This window comes from Artemia sp. Qi Xiang Cuo, chromosome 13 (assembly GCF_049724085.1).
Source record: "Artemia sp. Qi Xiang Cuo chromosome 13, ASM4972408v1, whole genome shotgun sequence".
NCBI classification, from domain to species: Eukaryota; Metazoa; Arthropoda; class Branchiopoda; order Anostraca; family Artemiidae; genus Artemia; species Artemia sp. Qi Xiang Cuo.
The window spans coordinates 40009947-40030339 of NC_142806.1; the positions used below are offsets into that span (position 1 = coordinate 40009947).

Below are 20393 nucleotides of genomic sequence, written 5' to 3' on the forward strand. Positions count from 1 at the left end.
TCTGACCCCTTAGCCCTGCTAGAACAAAAAAGAAAAAACGGAAGACATATCAGTGCTACCCATGCAAAAAATTCATTTTCCTTGTTTATCAAGGAGGGGGACTGTTATCGCCCTATTTAAGGTTTTCAACCATACTGATTCCAATGGTACAGTTTTAATTTTGATCTGATGCCTTTTTCGAGGGGTTTCAAGCATTTTTTTTGTGAACCATAGATTTTTTTGCAATAAACTTTTACTTTTAAGACAAAACGAAATAGTAGTTACCCTTCCTGAATCAGTGTTACATAGCAATTTTCTTTCAATAGGTATTTTTTTTTTCAAAACGTGTTTTTTAACTTTCGGCTACTATGGGCTGTGGTTTGCTCTTTACTATGTAGCAGCTACCGCTTCATCCATTACTCCTGTTTTTCAATTTTTCAGCCGTAATGCTGCAAGACGTAATTTGAGATTAATCGTATAGGCAGAAAACTACCCCTTCCTTATCCCCATCTCAAGGTCAAAGAAACTTTGGAGTGTCCTCATTCGATCCTGAATCAGTGTTACATAGCAATGTTATTTCACTAGGTAGTTTTTTTTAAACCCGTTTTTAAACTTTCGGTTACTATGGGCTTTGGTTTGCCCTTTTCTAGGTTGCAGCTGCCTTTGCAGCCATGACTCCTGTTTTTGTTTTTGCAATTTTTCAGCCGTAATTCTGCGAGTCTTTATGTGAGATCAACCGTATTGGAGGAAAACCGCCCCTTCCTTATCCCCATCTCCTCCTCAATGTCACAGAAACTTTGGAGGGTGCTTATTCGATCAGAAAATGAGAGTTATTTTCATTTATTATAAGTGGAAAGCGATTGGAGATCAGTCAGAAACAGGGAGTATATGTGGTGGGGTGGGGGGGGTAAAGCTGGTTCCCACCTATTTTGTAATTTCTCTTTGAATGCTCGATTTTACGTCAGTTCAATTTTGCGTCTTTTAAGAAATTATCAGTTGACACAGTGCTTAAAAACCCAAAGAATTTTGATTTGGAAGATAATCTGGTTTTGTTTCGTAAAAGTGTCACATTTCATGGTTGTAAATAGATATGATAGCTGAATACCCACACCATAGAGCTCTGACAAATTATCAATCCCGCAGGGACGAGGGTTGAACAAGGAAATGGCCTTTTGACAACACTTTTACGGATCCAGGTTATTTGATTCCTGCCAAAATTTTGAATTTTTTTTTGGTTAACGAGTTTGGTGTGCATTAGACGCTTATTTTCACTGATGGTCAGAGCAGGAGTTAAATTTTTGTACCCTTTACAGGGTGAAGACATATATTTGGGCAAATTTTCAAACGTTTTTCTTGATAAATTCTCGGATAGACAAAAATTTTGCCCTTTAAATTCAGAAAAACAAGAAGATGGTTTCAATTGCGGGCCGATGTGCCTTCAATTAATAGTTTTCTTTGCAGTTCGATTGATTTGGAGTGTGAAGATCCACTCAACGATCTCCACTTAAATTTCAGAGACGAAGAAAATATAATTGACAATTTGGCAGATGACGAAAGTAGCAATACACTGCAAGCCCAAATCTTCACAGAAATTGTAAAAACTATGGACGTATCATTGAATAATATTAGCAGAATTTGCAGAATGTCACCTGTAACAAATTAATTTAAAAAAAAACAAAGTTTTTCCAAGGGAAGTAGAGAGCGAAGTTCAAAATTTGTCAAACTGACAAAAAATATTACTCCGCAGCCTGTCTGATATATATCAATAAACATAGTAGAGATGAACAAACTAATTATGTTTCCCTGTATTTCTAGGATTATAGAAAACTAGCACTTTACTAAAAACCCAAAACTCAAGTATAAGAAATAGGAACATTGATTTTGGAGTCAAAATTGAGTATGTAGCCTGACAACAACAAACCAATCTGTAAATCTTTCCAGTCTTACACCAATTGTGACATCAGTAACTTTCAGTATACAATTAAAATCATATTAAAAACAAAAGCGTAAAATTAAATAAAACAAAAGGAATTTGACTACTAAGTGGTAATGTAACTCCTATTTCTAAAGTGAAGAGATCGAGCCATAATTACGCAAGGAATCTCTCGAAAAAATATTGTTATTTCAACCTGAAGAAAGGGTCATTGATTTTGTATGAGAACTAGTTTTATAAATCTTGAAGACTTAAGGGTAAAGAGCGAGAGTTGGGGAGGGGGTACACCCCATTCTCACAATTTTAAGGTTTAATTTTGTTCCCAACTCTCATATAAAAAAAATTATTTAATACTTCTTATAATTCTTCACGAATTTAAAACGCTATAAAGAGCACATCCAGTCCAACCGAGACGTAAAGGCCATATTTTGAAAGCAATTTAAATGAGCGTTGTTGTGAAGCCCAATAATCATGAGCTAATTGTGGTTGGGCACTAACTTTTGGTGAATGACAGCTCATTTGAAATGTCTCATCTGTCTGATGATAGCACTCCGCGTTTCGATATGAATAGGAACCTTTTTCTAATTATTAGACCTTGAAGATGGAATTTTAAGACTAGGGCGATAAGATAATTAACATGGTTAGATAGGAAAGTCAAAAAGGGTTGTAGCAATGAAGAAAATATTGAATTCCATGATAAATCTAAGGGCTATTGTTTTTTCACTTCATAAAAACACTGTATAGGACATAATAAGCCAAAGCAAGGCCAACCCCGTTTTTTGTAAGACAAGGATTTTGAATTTCTTAGAAAAACTTTATTTGGGAACTAAATAGAATTAAAGACTTTTAAACACAGTAAGACGTATATGTTATGAATCAGAGAAAAAAGGGCTTTAAAATGAGCTACTAGTCAAGCAGTTAAGGTTTAGTTCCAAAAAGTAGTGTCTGACCCCTAATAATCTCCTCTGCTGTGAGCGAATTGTAATTGTGCTCTGATTTGTGACGAGTGACAGCTCATTTAAAATGTCTTATCTCTCTAATGATAGCACTCCACTTTTTGACATGAATAGGAACCTTTTTCTTATTCTTTGACCTTTTAGATGGAATTTTTAAGACTAGGACGATAAGAAAATCGCCCTGGTTAGATAAGAAAGTAACAAAGAGTTGTAGCAATGCAGAAAATATTGAATTCCATGATAAATCTAAGGGCCATTGTTTTTCACTAAATTGAATACAAGACTTTTAAACGCGGTAAGACGTATATATTATGAATCAGATAAAAAAGGGCTTTAAAATGAGCTACTAGTCAAGTTGATACGGTTTAGTCCCAAAAAGTACTGTCTGACCCCTTAGAATCACCTCTGCTGTGAGGTAATAATAATAATAGTTTATTTATTAACCACTATGAAAAAGAAGCGGGGTTCATCAAGAACATAAAAAAAAAAGCAAACTCGCACACTTAAAAATTATTTACATAAAACGACGTAAATTATGGTGCGCAGTAAGACCTACAGATAACGACAGCTTTCCCGCAAGCACAGTCACTTTTTCCCGTAAATCAGGGAGGCCGAATCGCGATATTAGATGCCGGTTCCGGAACCACGGAGATTGTGATTATGCTCCGATTTATGGCGAGTGACAGCTCATTTGAATATTCTCATCTGTATGATGATAGCACTCCACGTTTTGAGAAGAATAGGAACCTTTTTCTAATTCTTAGACCTTATGACTGAAATTTTAAGACTAGGGCGATAAGAAAATCGCCCTGGTTAAATAAAAAAGTCATAAAGAGTTTTAGCAATGAAGAAAACATTGAATGTTATGGTAAATCTTAGGGCTATTGTTTTTCACTTCATAAAAACACAGTATAGGACATAATAAGCCAAAAAAAGGCCTAAAACTAATTTTATGACAATTATTTTCTTTTGTACGTAATATTGAAAATAAACATTAAAATTATAGTAACTTTTTGAACTGAAGAGCTTCAGCAATTCATATTATTATACATAAAATATTCAGTTTAATCTATTAGCTCTTTTTAAAGCTGTTAAAGACGAACAAGTTCACTACAAACAAGTGTTTGGACACTGACTCCTTTCGTAACTGTAAATAAAAGCCAAAAGTCTACTCCGTAATTGGCACTTAACTGAAAACTGATTATATTACAAATATTTCCTTTTCCGGTTCTTACAGCATTGAAAATAAAAATACAACTACAGTGAAATCAATTCTTGAACGGATGGATATTTCAACAGTAAATATCATTATACATCAAATATTCAATTGGATGTTGTTTATACTTTCCAAGACTGTTCAAGACGCACATAGCTTTCAGTAAAGCACCAATGACGCAGTAGGTTTTAGACTTTTACAGTGAGCGAATGAGGTCATACCCTAACTCTTGTTTGTAGTGATTTTTGTTCGTTTGAAGCTTGATTTGCATATTTGATTTAAGTTTCACTCGTTTTATTGTTTGCATTGATTGTTTATTTAATTTCTGCTCGTTTTAAGTTTCATTTATACTTCAACAGAAAATATTTTTTTGTCTTAAGCTTGATTTTCATATTCAATCTAAGCATTGCTCGCTTTAAGATCTATTTATTCATTTATATTATTACTTGTTGTATGTTTTTGCTATGATTTTTTTTTATTTAATTTCTGTTCATTTTGGGTTTCGTTTGTTCTTTAATAGTAATTTCTGTTCGTTTTGAGTTTGAAATTTTAAAAGGTATTTGTATCTGCTGAGCTTAAGTTTAAAATGGCCTTTACTTTTCTTTGAAAAACTTATTTTTCGGAAAGTTTTTTTAATTAATTGGCTGGAGTGCGACTAATACCCCTAACGACGAGGCACCCCTGCAACCAACACGAGTGATTGGAGAGCGACTGACGCCCCTTTCACGCCCACCACTTCCCAATACACATCCAATCAAAATTTTGAGATATCCATTTTGTTTAACGTAGTTAAAAGTTCTGGAAATTAGGTATTAGAGGATGACAACCACACTAACAGCCCTTAGGGTAAGGGTTGTAATTTATGCCCTGGGGGAATATAAGGTGTTTATAGAAAATATTGTCGTAGAAACTCAAAAAGAGCTCATATGATTGGAAATCGAAAGGCCTAATGCCCTTTTTAATAGTCGAAAGTGTTTGCAAGGCTTGACATTTTTATAGTAAAGATCAATGTGGGTATAATGTATTATTTTTTGTTGTTGTTTAGACCAGGGCACTTCGTATCGAAGGAATTGTCGTAGGAACTTCGAAAAGGGCTGATTCAATTGAAAATAGGAAGGGTTGATGCCATTTTTAATATTCAAAAGTGATTGGAGGGCAACTAATCCCCCTCCCACGCCGACCCTCCCATTTTCCCATTATATTTAAAAAACTAACTGTTGCCTTAACATTTAATCAAAATGCACTGTGTTAATGCTAATTTCCAATAAGGCATCTCAGCTGTATCCCAAAAACTTTCGGGGCTACTTCTGCTCTTAAAATTCAACCAACTCAAAATAGCATAAGTGTATCCAAGGTATCAAAGTATGTAAACAGATTTTTTTGCGAATGGTACCAACTTTTCCATTCCAGGTCAAATAGAGGAGGTATGAAACTAAATCAAACAGTACTATTTGTGTCCAGGTTTTTAAAAGGGTGTCAGGACAATATTTTCGGACAATATTTCAGGACAATATTTGTTTTTATTCAAGTATTCCGTTCAAATAGATCCACTGGATAGTGACGATGCGATTCTCCAAGGAGGTAATAATGTTTAATCAGTCTTTGAACTTTTCCACCCATCTATAGAAAATAACAAAAATGTGCATAATATCATATCCTTGGTATAATGCCATGTCTATGAAAATCTTTTAACTACCTAATATTTGTGCGGGGTGCAGCCCACGGATTTTCCTTAGAATAATTTTATATAGGAATAGTGGCTAGGCCACAAATCTTGGTCACATGCCACATAGGGATAGTGACTAGGCCACAAAGACACTGTAAAGACCACTGAAAAGACGTTGTAAAGGAAGCCCGGTTTAATATGGTAACTGAGAACTCGCCTTAAATCTATGTGTTCTTGTGGGAAAACGTCTGTAGCACATAATTGGCCGGCCATACATTGGCAATAGGAAACTACTGCTATTATATTTCCTTATCTCTGGGGAGCATTTTCAACCAAGCTGACAAACTCAGCTCTGACAGCCTTCTCTGACCTATCTCGGGCTAAGAAATAATCACTCGTAACACAAGAAATACTCATGTTTCGTTGTCAGCCCAAAAACAGGGCAAAACATCAATTTAAACTAGAGCCGAAAACACAAATGTGAAACAAAGTTTTGCTTATACCCGAATTTTATACTAAGGTTTGATTATGTCAGAACGTTGGTATTTCTAAGCTAAGACACCTACCACACTTTTTTGCTCTATTTTTTTTTGCTCTATCTTGCTCTATTTTGTTAAGAAAAATTGTAGAGTACGAACCATTGTTGCTTTTAACATCCTTCTTTAATTTTCATCTAGGGTTGTTGCTACAATAGGGAACAGCAAAATATGTGATCCTGTACAAAAGGCTATCCAAGTGAATTTAGAAGAAGTATTTCAAGATGGCATTAATGATGTCTCTTTTGCTGTTCGTTCTTCTGCTGTTGGAGAAGATTCAAAACTACTTTCAGCAGCAGGACAAAATGAGACGTTTTTAAATTGTAAAGGGATCAAAAGTATTGAGGAGGCAATCCTACGTTGCTGGGCATCTGCTTATAGACTGGAAAGTGTTGAATACCGACGGTAAACGCTTTTTATTTATTCCTGATTGTATCTTGAATAACTTTTGTTGCGCAATTTATTTTTTGTAATTTATATATATATATATATATATATATATATATATATATATATATATATATATATATATATATATATATATAATATATATATATATATATATATATATATATATATATATATATATATATATATATATATATATATATATATATATATATATATATATATATATATATATATATATATATATATATATATATATATATATATATATATATATATATATATATATATATATATATACTGAGGAATATGAACACATGTCGATGAATATAGGATTAAGCATGCAGTTTGGATGTTGAGGAATTGCAAGTTCCCTCCAATTGCGGAAATACATATAGAAAAACTCCATTTTATTTTGAAAGCCCCTATTCCCGGTGACATTGTTTTGCAAATATTAAACTTTGACAAAAAGTGGAGGGCTGAGGGGCTGCAAACCCGCCCTCATATGGCAAACAATAAAAAAAGAAATGAATAATACAACAAAATAGCCGAGGAAAACGGTTGTACTGTCAGCTAATGGACAGAAAAGATACGAAATTGACGAAAGCCGATATTTCAGCAAGGACTTTTGCCAAGGGGTTTTAAGTGATAAAATAAAACAAACTAACCTATTGAAGTAAACTTGAATAGAGCAGAAGAAAACACTTAGAATGCATCCCCGCCCTCATATTGAGGATAACCTTGGTCATTCTAGTGCAGACGAACAGAAGTTAAACTTTATTTTGCTTTTCAATTGCAAACAAAGAGCAACATTAAGGCATAGGAAATGAGAATGAGATTAAAGCTGTTTTTCAAAATGATTCAAAAATAAAAAGGCTTATTAATACACATAATAATTCGATAATACAATTTTCAGTTCAAATGTTTCGAAAGGTAATATATAAATAAAACACCTGCAATTACTTACTAACCAATTTGTTATAGTCAACAATGCATCCAGTAAAGCGTTATAAACTTTACCATAACGAGGGGAGGGTAGATGTATAGGATTTCTTGCCGTTTTAAGTTTAAAGGTGGCTCGTTGCTTTCAATTTAAAAACTTCCTTTTACGTTGAATCTCCTGTCAGAGAGCTCTCTCTCCGTGTGCCACCGCTTATCAAAAACGACATGAAGGCCCTAATTGACATATATTACTTCTACTGTTACTGCCACTAACAGCTCATCGCATCGACATTCTGGCTAAGGCCACAACAAGTGCGCATGCTTCTTCTCCAGCCCCCACTGTTCAACAGACCTGCTGTTCGAAGCTTCCCACTTTACCTCCTATGAAGTCCCAATTTCCTCTGAATCCTCTCTAATGACCTCATCTTGCACAATTCGGGGTCGGCCTGCATTTTGTTGGTCATAGTAAACAAGACTGTATTGCACAAGAAAAAACTGAGGGGTTATCCCGCTAAGAGATTGTCTCACCTGTTGATTTCTTCATCCAAGGTCACTAGGTAAAGTGATAATCATCACTGGGACATAATGGGTGCATTTTGGCCCATTCGTTCCACTTGGCCGTGCAAATTATCTTATTTGGAAAATTGGGCTCTTGTTGTTGCAGAAACTACGTCGTCAACCACAATTAGAAACTGGACCATCACTTTGCATTATATCCACTTTTTTCTGTGAGCTTTTATCTCCTCTTCAGTTTTACTTTTTCGGTGGCTCCTTTTGCAGTTTTTCGTATTCCTTGTTAGCTTTTATTCTCTCTTTCTTCTTTTCACCAAAGAAATAAATTTTGTAATTTTGTATGGTCCATTTAATTTTAGACACCATGGTCAACCAATTCAGACATCAATTGCTGTAGTTGTACAAGCGATGATTGATTCAGATGTCGCGGGTGTTATGTTTACTTGTGATCCTGCAACTGGCAATCCTGCGAAAGTTATTATTACTAGTAATTATGGACTTGGAGAGGTTAGCTGTTTTTTTTCTTAAGAAACAACGACAAGTTTACGAATTACAAAAGATAATTATTTTTAAATTGTTGGTTAAAAAAATTAAAACTGATTTAATGTCAATGTGTTTGAATTGAAGGCGAACACAAAAATGCTATTGACGCTTAATCTTAGCAATTGGTAATTGAATTCCAATAAGCAGCCAACCAAGCCTTTGGTTCATTATATTCCCAAAAAGAGGATAAGGAAATCATTTTAAGGATAAGGAAATCTTTTTAAACTTAATAGAGGATGTAAGATTTTTAGCGATTGGCAGTTAAAACAAACAATATTTTTAAAGGCAAATGTAAAAACCATGTTTCAGCAGCTTCTACCTATGTTTTGTTTTTAGAGATTTTGAGTGTTTTTTTTTTAATTTTATGTTTGGATATCCTTTGAGGTTCCATCGTAGTATTGGAAGTATCACAGCAAACGCTTGACGACCCTTTAAAATAAATACTACTTTGATACAGTGGAACTTTTGTTTTATAGTTAATATTAAATAAAAAAACAAGTTTTTTTCTACTGAAAGTAAGGAGCCACATTAAAGCTTAAAACAAACAGAAATTATAACATATATGAGGGGGCTTGCCCCCTGCTCAATACCTTGATATTCACGCTAAAGTTTTTTGGGACTTTAAAAAAAGTTACTTATTGTTCTATTTAAATGGCCCTTGTGTCTCAGGAGTCGTTTTTAAATAATTGGGACAAAATTTAAACTTTAGCATAAAGAGCGAAATGTTGAGGAGTGGGCAGTCCCCCTCTTGTACTTTATAATTTATGTTCGTTTTAAGCTTTAATATGGCTCCTCACTTTCAGTTGAAAAACTTGTCTTTTTTATTTAATTTCTGATCGTATTTTAAACAACGCCAGGATATCTGGCTCCACCTCCACAGAAACTCCCCATGCCCACGGAAACACCCACTCCCCACGTAAGCATCCTCTGGGCAAGTCAATCTTGGTGAAAATTTGCCCCGTACAATTACCCTTAACATCTCCATTCGTAAAATTGAAAAGAAATCAAGACAAATAAAGAAATTTAGTATAGGAATTGTGTCAAATTCACCCAGTGTAAAATTTCTCCTGAAAAGCTTCCCCCTGAAACTCCCCTCTCCATGGAAAATTATCCCTGTGCAAAATCCCCCAGAAGAAAATTCGTCCTCCTCTCCCCACCCGAAAAATGTATGCATACTTTTAAATAAAAAATACTATACGTAAACAGTGGAAAATTTTTATAATTTGAAGACCTTTCCTCAGGGGTGTGGGGTTAGCATGTTTTCTCCAAGGACATATTTATAAGGCCTTTCAACTATGCTGAACAAAATGGCTATCTCAAAATTTTGATTGGTCGATTTTGGGAAAAAAGTGGCATAGAAGGGGGCCTAGTTGCCCTCTAATTTTTTTGGTCATTTAAAAAGGGCACTAGAAATTTTCTTCGTTTCCGTTAGAATGAACCCTCTCCCAACATTCTAGGCCCACTTGGTCGATACGATCCCCCTGGGGAAACCAAAAAACAAACAAATGAACACGCATCCATGGTATTTCTTCTGGCATAAATTACAAAATTCCACATTTTTAGAGATAGGAGCTTCAAACTTCTACAGTAGGGTGCTTTGATACGCTGAATCTGATGGTACGATTTTTATAAAAAAGACTAAACTTAATGAATCTTATATATTTGGGATCAGCATAATAAGCCAATTTTTTGTTATATCTATTGTTATCAAAGTTCCGTTTTTTAGAGTTTCGATTACTATTGAGCCAGGTCGCTCGTTACTTACAGTTCGTTGCTACGAACTATTTGATTATTGAATGCATATCATGTAAAATCGTAAATGCAACGAGAAGTAATATTAAAATAAATCAAGTTTCTTTTTCGATTCTACTTTGACTACAGGTAACCTCCAACGAACTTTAAGGATAGCTGTAGCTACCCACAGTTTTGACTTCAAGAAAACTTTGGGACTTCGATGCATCAAGCAAAAGAGTTATTTTTTATGCCAAAATATTTTAATTCTCATGAGGGTTCTGAGTGATTTTTGAAGTAAACGTGCATGATATGATCACACAAAATTATTTCAACAGATTAAATTCAGGGGCATATCTGAAATTAAAAAAAAAGGAAAAAAAAGAACAGAAAAGTTTTTTTTTTTAACTCTGTCCTGGTTCTAGTTTTATTGAAATTCTAGAAATGATTACTCTTAATTTCTAAAAGATATGATGAGGAACAAAAATGATATCAAATGTAGCATTTTCCCTAACTAAGAGGGTTATTTTATTTTCTGTCTTATTACAATATCAATCCCACTTACCTCTACCCCTGTAAATAGATGAACACTTTTAAATGTGCTTATTTTTTTCTTTTTAGTCTGTTGTTTCCGGCAGAGCTGAGCCAGATACGATCATTCTTTCGCGGAATCACAAAAATGAATTAGCTTTGCTAGAAAGACAAGTTGGGAAGAAGGACCTAAAGATCATTTGCGATGGTAAATATTTCTGACTATTTTCTATTTCTTTCTCCCATATTTTTCACACTTTACTTATCACCATAATAATCAGTAACATAACCGTAAACATGACTGACTCATTAAAGAGATTGTCTATGTTCAATCTATCTGTGAAAAAATGGCCAATTTAATTTTTGGAGAATTGACAACGATAGGTGTTTTATTTGTTTCTTTTTTTCCCTTTTTCTATGTCGTTATGAATCCTGTTAGCCACTATTTTCTCGATCAGTCAAGAATCGAATGAATGTTTTATGCCAAAATATTTTAAGTTTCAGGAGGGGGGCTAGGGAATTTTTGACGTGAACATGCATGATATGATCACACAAAATACTTTCAACCGATTAAATTCAGGGCCATATCTGAAATTTATAACTATATATGAACTAATTATTTAAAATAATAATGAACTAATAGCAGAAGAAAACAGTCTATAAACAAAAGATAGACTTTTACCTGGAAATTCAGCAGAATTTCCAACTCATAAAAAAATGTATTCCTTTTAAGGGACTTTTCTTGCATTTTAGTTAAAGATTCTATTTTGGTTTACACTACCCTTGAAAAATTACACTACCCTTAAAGAAAAAGTCCTTGCAAGAGGGTCTCCTAGGTGTTTTTCAGAGATTGTACGAGTATCATAGTCAGCGCTATTGCGCTGCCTAAGGAAAGAGAAACGGGGGTACAATTTATTATTTTTGGTCTCTTCTGACTAAGGCACTGCGTATAGAAGGAGTTGTAGAAACTTCGAAAGGAGCTCATTCGATTGGAAATTGAAAGTTCTAGTTTTATCAGATTACCCACAATGAGGTTAAAAACAAGTATCTACGCTCAAAACTGGAAGAGGATTAGACTTAAAAAAAAATTAATTCCCTTGTGATTTGGGGGAGATAACCTTGAAATAAATAGTGTTAAACAGAGTTGGATGGAAGATTAGTGTTTGCATTCGTATTCACCTCAGGTGACCTAAAAATTAGTTGTTCTTGTAGTAGCTTTAAAAGGTGTAAGTAGGTCATTAGCGTTAAATTTTCAGGCTCTTGGCCTATAAATTTTCATTATCTGACTCTTGACACTCTCTTTAACTTTGCTTAATTTTTCACTCTTCTTTGCTTGCTTTTTTTTTTACCCGCAAAGGGTAGCTTTACTTAGTCTGTAAAAACAGTGATGCAGCTTGAAGGCTCTAATGCTGAAATTACTGTCATTTTCATTTCAGAACAAGGAAATACTAAAGAGGTGGAAGTTCCTTTAAATGACCGCTCAAACGATTGTTTAGATGACAACACTGCAATTAGACTTGGAGAGCTTGGTATTCTAACTGAGAAATACTTTGGGAATCCTCGTGATGATGAGTTTGCTATATCGAAGGTGATTTATCTTGGTTTATCATTTTTAGTTTTATTTTGTATTTATTGTCAATACAGAAAGATTATTATAAACAGCCCGGGCACACCAAAATGCTCCTGGAACATACAAATATGCAAAACTGGGTAGCCCGAATTGGAAGTTGAAAAAAGAATATATTCTCGTCAAAATCTAGCTTTCTGAACTTCTTCTGATGATCAGAATATTTTCTAAACTCCTTTCCAACTTTCTGGGAAAATTCCTGTGTATCAAACAATACAAAAAATCTTACTGTGAGAAACGTAAGTTTATTTTGCACGTTTCTCAATAATCAAAATGCAATAATATGAAAAAGTAAATTGTGTAATAGATAACCTTTCGAAAGCATAAGTTCAAAGTTAGTATTTCAGGACCAGAAAAAAAAAACAAACAAAAACAGCTGAATAGAAACATTACAGAATATTGTTCAAAAAAATAATACAAATTTTCACCTAAGAAAACTATTTATAAAATATGAAAAAAAAATTATATTAATATTCGTTTCTCATATTTCAGATAATAGCAGAAATTTTTGTTAAAATTGTCGTTAAATAGAAACCACGTTTACTAGAACGCAAAAAAAACTTTGTTGCACATAAGCTACGTTTATGTGCAATATAACTACGTTTAAACTACGTTTATATTAGTTTATATAGATATATATTTCTTTTTTTCTCGAAAACGGCTCCACATTTTTTTTTTTTGAAAACTGGCACCCTGACATTTTCTTGCCGGAAAAAAGCGATTTAGATAGGGAACGAGTTTGAGAAAATTCGTTTAGAGCCTTAATTTTGAAAAAAAAATTCATATTAGTAACATCATATATATTTGCACATTTCAAAAGCACAAATTGAATAATTTCCATCCCAGGAGTGGTGCCATTTTTAATATCTATGACGCCTGCAAAATTACACAAGGTGACAAACTGCTTTGCAGAAAATTACAATTGAATAATGAACGTGTTATTTTAGTATCTGCAAAAAATAGAAGGAAAAAACAGATAGGAAAAATTGAATTCACGACATAATTTTTAAATTCAACAGAAAACAGTCAGAGGTAATGATGTCCAAAAATGAAGTACAAGCGAGATCTGCGGCTAGAAGACATTTGACAACTAGTATCACAAAGAATAGATGGGAACATAAATTGAATCTGCGGTTAGAAGAGAAGCAAGAGTGAGAACCACAACGAGTTCCAGAAGAAAACAAATCCTATAAAATGCATAATTCTTTGATGTATTAACAGGAAGGAGGAATAGAATTAATGCCAGATTTCCTTAAATCAATTGTTTTGCTTATTTACAGCTCATGACTCAAAACAAAAGAATAAATAATATCTATATACCCTTTAAACGAGCAACTGTGTATTTATTTAAAAAAATATTTTTGTTAGAATTATATTCCTTTTTATTATTTTTACAGGGTGGTTGCATCAAACCTAAACTGACGCCATGACATCAAGAAAAAATTCACATTATCTGCAGTTAGAAGACAAGCGAAAACAAAAATCAATATATACTAACCTTCCGCGTGCTGATTTATTGGGCTCAGTCTTGAAATCGCATACATAGCTTTTTTTCTATATGGATTTTCATTGCTGCTTGTCTTTTAACCGAAGACAATTTGAGCCTTTTCTTGATGTAATGACGTCATCACAGATTCGATACAGTCACCCTGGGAAAAATGCGAATTCTTTCTTAAAATTGTGACCTATTTAGATTGTTTTTGTGGTCAGAAATGTCAATTTGCCAGTTTTAAGAAGAAAAAAAAGTCTGTAGTTGATTTCAAGACCAGGTCCTGTCATGGCTACGCAACAGGCTTATCTATATTGATGCTCTTTGTCACTTATCTTGTAACCGCAGACAATGTGAGCCTCTTCTTGATGTCATAGCGTTACCATAGGTTTGATACAACCACCATGGGAAAAATGCAAATTTTTCCTTCAAGTTGTGACCTTTTTAGATCGTTTTAGTGGTCAGAATGTCAATACGCCAGTTACGAAAAAAAACTATGTAGCCGATTTTGAGGCCTGGCCCCGGCATTCGGCAATTGGTAGGCTTTTATTCATCCTGATTCTCGTTGTAAGTAGCAAGCTCCAAATGAGTCAGCTTTGTTTGCAACTCTTGCTTCGGAAAAATGTAGGGGTCCCCAGGGAACATATAGAACGTTGAAGGGTCCCAATGACTTGTAATGAACTACTACTACTACTACTACTACTACTAACAACTCACCGCAGCACCAAGCTGCCTGAGGCCAACACAGATACGCACACTCCTCCTCCACCCCAATCTATTCAAAGCCTCCCTTTTTACACCCGCCCACGAAGTTCCCATTTCCTTTAAATCTTTATTTATGACGTCCTCCCATCCCCAGACGGGGACGACCAGCTTTCCGTTTAGCCCTAGATGGTTGACCGAAAAGAACAATCTTCGGCAATCTGTCATCCTTCATCCGCACAATGTGCCCTAACCACCTCAACCTTTCTTTCATTATAGCCCTAGAGAGCGGTATTGAACCACATTTTTTGTATAGCCTATTGTTTGAAATACAGTCAGTCAGCTGGGTACCCAGAACAATCCTTAAGCAATTTCTCTGGAAAACATCTTGCAAATCTTCATCCGGTTTTTGGAGTGTCCATGCTTCAGAGCCAAATTTGACCACTGTCATCACTGTAGCTTCTAATATTCTAATCTTGGTTTGTAGACCTATCTTCCTATTCTTCCAAACTATTTTTAACTGTGAAAAAACACCCTGAGTCTTGGCTATTCTATTTTTAACATCTTCACTGCTCCCACCAGCTTTACTAATAATACTACCAAGGTAAGTGAAGCTGCCCGCCTGATCAATCTTTTCATTACCCAAGGTCACCTTTTCATCTTCACTTATTCCTAGCCTTAGTGACTTAGTATTCCTAACATTAATTTTCGAACCAATTCTAGCACCCTGAACTCGCAAAACCTCTAAAACTTCATTCATTTTGCTCACACTTTCATCTAGGATGCTTAAATCATCAGCATAATCTAAGTCCAGGAGACTTTTTCCTCCCCATTAATTCCGTGGTCTCCCATTGCCTTTACTTTGCTCCTTAAGACAAAGTCCATCAAAATGATCCCTATAAAAGGAGATAGAACACAACCCTGCTTAACGCCTGATTTAATACAAAACCAGCTGCTAACCTCATTTCCTACCTTAACCGCAGCAGTGCTATTCTCGTATATAGCACTAATCACTTTAATGTATTTTTCTATCAACAGAATCGAAGGCTTGCTCATAATCTATAAAACTGAGGACCAAAGGTGTTTGAAAGCTCAGGCACTTCTCAATTATTAGCCTAAGAGTGAAAATCTGGTCGACACATCCTCTACCTTTTCTAAAACCGCACTGATCTTCTCTTAAAACTTTGTCTACGGCATCTCTCAGTCTAAAAAGTATCATATTACTAATTAATTTACTACATACAAAGACCAGACTAATGCCTCGATAATTACCACACTCTCTTTTATCACCTTTCTTATAGAGTGGCTTAATTAAGGTTTTCCTAAAATCGTTAGGTACTTCCCCTTTTTCAAAAATCATATTCATAATCTTCAGTACTTATTTCTAACCTCAGAGCCACCATATTTAAGAAACTCATTTACCACTCTATCAGCATCTGGAGCCTTATTATTCTTTAATCCTTTTAGTAATGAACAGTTGCGTTGTTTATGACATCTTTGTAGTTTGTACTGGATTTTGCCGCCACATTTTGTTGGCATTGAAGATTGTGATGGTGTTTTTCTTCTAACGTAATCATTCTTTCTTCTTCACTTTCATTTTTGACTCGTTCGGATTTTTGCCGTCGCTTGTCTTCTAACAGCACAATTCTTTGTTTTTACTCAATTTTTGACACGTTCTGATCCTCACTTTCTCGCAGTTGCTTGTAAGTCTCACTGCCGCTTATCTTTTAACCGCATATTTTCTTGTTCTCGCTGTGCCATATCTTTTAGCCGCATATTACTTGGTTCTTCACTTTTGATGAGGAACCGTATGTTTCTCCCTTCTTCACTTTTGTTTTTGACTCGTTGTAATTGTTGCTAACGGAAGTATTCTGACTGTATATACTTGCTCTGCATTTTTGTTTATCATTACTTTAGAAATTTTTTCCATACCCTTTACCTTAGCTTCTTGGATCGGTCTTGTCATGTTTGATGTTCTAGGTTGTTCATTTGTCCTCTAGGCATTAGGAAACTACTTAAAGCGCCATTTGTAAATAGACTAGTTACACTTTGTAATTTATGCTCAGCTATGTTCCTTTTGTAATGTGGTATGCGTCATAGATCTAAAAACGATACCCCGCCCCCCGGGGAGGAGGGGTGCTGGAGATGATGTAATTTATTCCCTTAAATTGCACTCATAAATATAACGTCAATCTTATGATTTTTCTTGTCAGTCATATATTTCTTGTGTAATTTTGCCTACATAATAGACGCTGAAAACGATACAATCACTTCTGAGGCATATATGACGTCACTCATACAAATCTTTTTTTCCCCATAATTATGGCTCTTAACAAATTTTCTCAAACGAATGACTTATAATGTAAACGTATGAATTTTCTCAAACGTATGACTCTGTTTATCCTATGTGATATGTCTTGAAGTTGTTCGTCTTTAACTTGTGATCGACACTCCCTTGTGGTCCTTTTTAGGGGAGAATATACTTGCTTCAATCAAGACCTGTAACGCACCTCCATAGTTGGACAGAGTTCGAGCTGACCCATGAGCTTGATTCGCCCGTAGTAACGTCTATGGACATGTTTACAAAGGCAAACACAGGGTGAGTTTTTTCTACTTTTGGTGTTAATTTTCCTAAGTGCCTACCTTTATTATAGTTTTCATGATGCTGCAAGACAAAAAGTTAAACTAAGCCAGCTGGAACTTTGCCAAAAACATAAGAAACTTAAATGAGGGTTTGGATTCTGTTGTTTCACCTTCCAAATCAGTTCTTTTCGGTTGGGGCTTGGACTGTGAATAGGAATCCCGACGGGCTACGTTGGTTCATCTTCTATGGTTTCTGTCTTTAAAATGTGTGAGGTCAAATCTCCTACTTTAATCTTCCTGCTTTTAATTGTGGATTTTTTGCTTGAAAATAGAATAAACAGACCCAAATGAACTTATAAAATAGCCTATACATCCAAACCTTCGTTGTTTAATAAAATCTGGAATCAATGACACAATTACAAGGGTAAAATTAGTTTTTTTTACCATTTCAAGGGAAATGTTTCCTTTTATTCACTCTAAAAACTTTGAGTTTGTTTTTACAAGCTTTTCTTTTTTCCCGCTGAAAACATACCCTACTTTTTTCCTAGCTTTCTATTCACGTAAGTCTTTTGAATTACCATCCTCTTTACGTTTACAGTAGGCCTATAATTCCCATAAAATTGTTGCAAAAGTCGGAATAAAATAAATGGGCTTTGAAGATTGGCCATTTTTTTAACTGAATTAAATTGTATAATATCAAACGAGATAAAGCTGTGTAGTTTTGTCAAGATTGTTTCTTGTTTTGGCTAACCTATATCCTTTTAATTTTGGCTTCTATGTATACAAAAGAAAAATAGTCAACAGGAATTTTTTCTTAAAAGAAAAAATCACGAAAATTTGGAAACCTATTTTTGCCTTCTTTCAAAATCACGATAATGCGTAAAAGGCCATTTTGCCTCGAGCACAACGATGCATTAATATGGTTTATGCCATTTATCTAGTTAATATCATTTCAGAGAGGTCTTTCCGAATGCCACGTCTCCGTTGTCGATCTCTCTGATAGCAAAGAGCCTTGATCTAGCCATTCAGAGCAATTTTGTAAAAAGATTTGGTGGTTCTTTCATAGTCCAGCCGCAGATTAATCGCTTTGTCACCATTAGTCATCATCATGCTATGCTGAATGTGGTTGATGTAAGTATGACTTTTATGCTATTTAGGCATTATCAGATTTTCGATAAAGACGCGTAATCTTTTGTTGATCAGACAGTTCATAGTGACAAACTGAAAGTTAGGAGTGACTTGTGCTAATCGCAACAAGAACTCTAAATAATGGTTTTGATAACAATACATACATCAAGAGATTTGAATATTTATGGTTATCCTAAATATTTAAAATTCATTAAATTTCAATTTACCCACCAAGAGTTGAGAAACTGAGAAAATTTGCAGAATTTTCAAATAGAGGGAAAAGACCCCGAAAAAACAAACGAACAAGAGATCTTGATGAAAATTACACCTTACTGCATAGATTTCAAGACTCTATCTACAAAAATGTCAAATTTTGTGTCATGAGATCGTGAGAAGGATGATTACGGATGTGCTTTGTTTTCTTTTCTCCGGGGTTACTGTATAAAACCAAGAGTTTTAAAATATCGGAGGCCCATTCGAATTTGATTTTTAGTGCTCTTTTAAGTAGCAAAGAGATTGTTCAACAGCAAAATACTATTTTTTATCATTTTGCGTCAGAAAACAGTAATTTTGGCCAAAAGGGGGCCAAAAAAACTATCGAGTGAAAATACCAAGATTATCAATCGATTTAAACCTGTCGAAAACCATCTTTTAAGTTTCTCCGCTTCAAAGACAGTGATGTCACGTGGTGGGACAATGGCTCCTAAAAATGCATGTGGTCCATAAAGCTTATGAGCAGAAGCATAATCACTTTCGGATAAAACTCAGAATCATTAATATACTATTAGAATCGTTAACGATCAACCGGTAAAAGATAAACACTAAATAAAACATGATATAAATGGGACAAAACAGATAGAAAAAGCTTTGCATTGTTTTAAAAGTCTGATTTCAAATGAAAATGAATTCTATTTGATTTTTGTCGTCGCAAATCAAATAAATGATTAATGCAGACAATTATTTTCAAATTTCAGGTAAGAAGAGTGTGCCTGAAGCCTCAAAGAGTATAAATTTACAGCCAAATTTTTAACCCTCTGTGAAGCATCAGATAACTATAGGAAGAGGTTTGGGATGACTTTGACTTACTTCACTTAAGGCTCCTGCTGCGTGGGGGGTAGCGTAGAGAGCGTCGCAACTTTGCTCCTCCAGGCTGACCGGTCTTCTGCTATTAGTGGGGCCTCGTTGACAGCAATGTGAGCCATCTCCAGGAATTTTTTGAGGCTATCCTTCCACCTTGTCTGAGGTCTGCCCCTTGGGCAAGACCAGCCATGAGCCTTAGCGTCAAAATCGTAGACTATTCGGGATGAGGTTGTCTTCGGCTTACACAGGAGGTGTCCGAACAATCTGAGAGTACGCTGCGCTGTTTGGACGGAGAATGGCACTTGGGAGGTGAGTGCGAGCAACCTTGTGTTGCTTACAAAATCGTCCCATCGGAGCTGTTTCGTCTGGCAGACGTCTATCATGCTGAGGATTGTTGATTTGAGAGGCCAGGTTTCCACTGCATAGAGGAGGACCGAGCTTATGGATGAATTATAAATTCGCATCTTTGTGCGCCTAGATATATGCGGCATTTTCCAGAGATTGTTGAGCCTTCCGACGATAGACGAGACTTTTGAAATTCGGCTGCACACCTCTTCCTCTATAGGGCCGTCATTAGACAGCACGGAGCCAATATAAGTGAATTGCTTGCAACCTCAACAGAAGCTCTGCAAATACTTACGCTCTCAGGCGGCAACACTGGGCTTGGGAGCTCACTTGCCATTATCTTCGTTTTAAACCAGTTTATTTTCAGCCCAACTTTTGCTGCCTTTTCCTGCAGGACTTCCAGAGCGTCAATCAACTGGTCGATCAAGTCAGCAACGAGACCAAGATCATCTGCGAAGTCAGCGTCCGTCAGAACGCGAGCTCCA

The 20393-nt window shown here is 35.1% G+C and overlaps 1 protein-coding gene across 1 annotated transcript in view; it reads left to right on the forward strand.

Annotated features, from left to right (window-relative positions):
* The window catches only part of LOC148945273 (uncharacterized), a 142926-nt gene that overhangs the window by 21025 nt on the left and 101508 nt on the right, over positions 1-20393 (forward strand). The window contains exons 5-10 of the mRNA XM_089098996.1: positions 6428-6691; positions 8509-8656; positions 11045-11162; positions 12391-12542; positions 17244-17371; positions 18312-18486. Coding sequence (XP_088955122.1) covers positions 6428-6691; positions 8509-8656; positions 11045-11162; positions 12391-12542; positions 17244-17371; positions 18312-18486 — 985 coding nt within the window. The remainder of the gene's footprint in view (positions 1-6427; positions 6692-8508; positions 8657-11044; positions 11163-12390; positions 12543-17243; positions 17372-18311; positions 18487-20393) is intronic.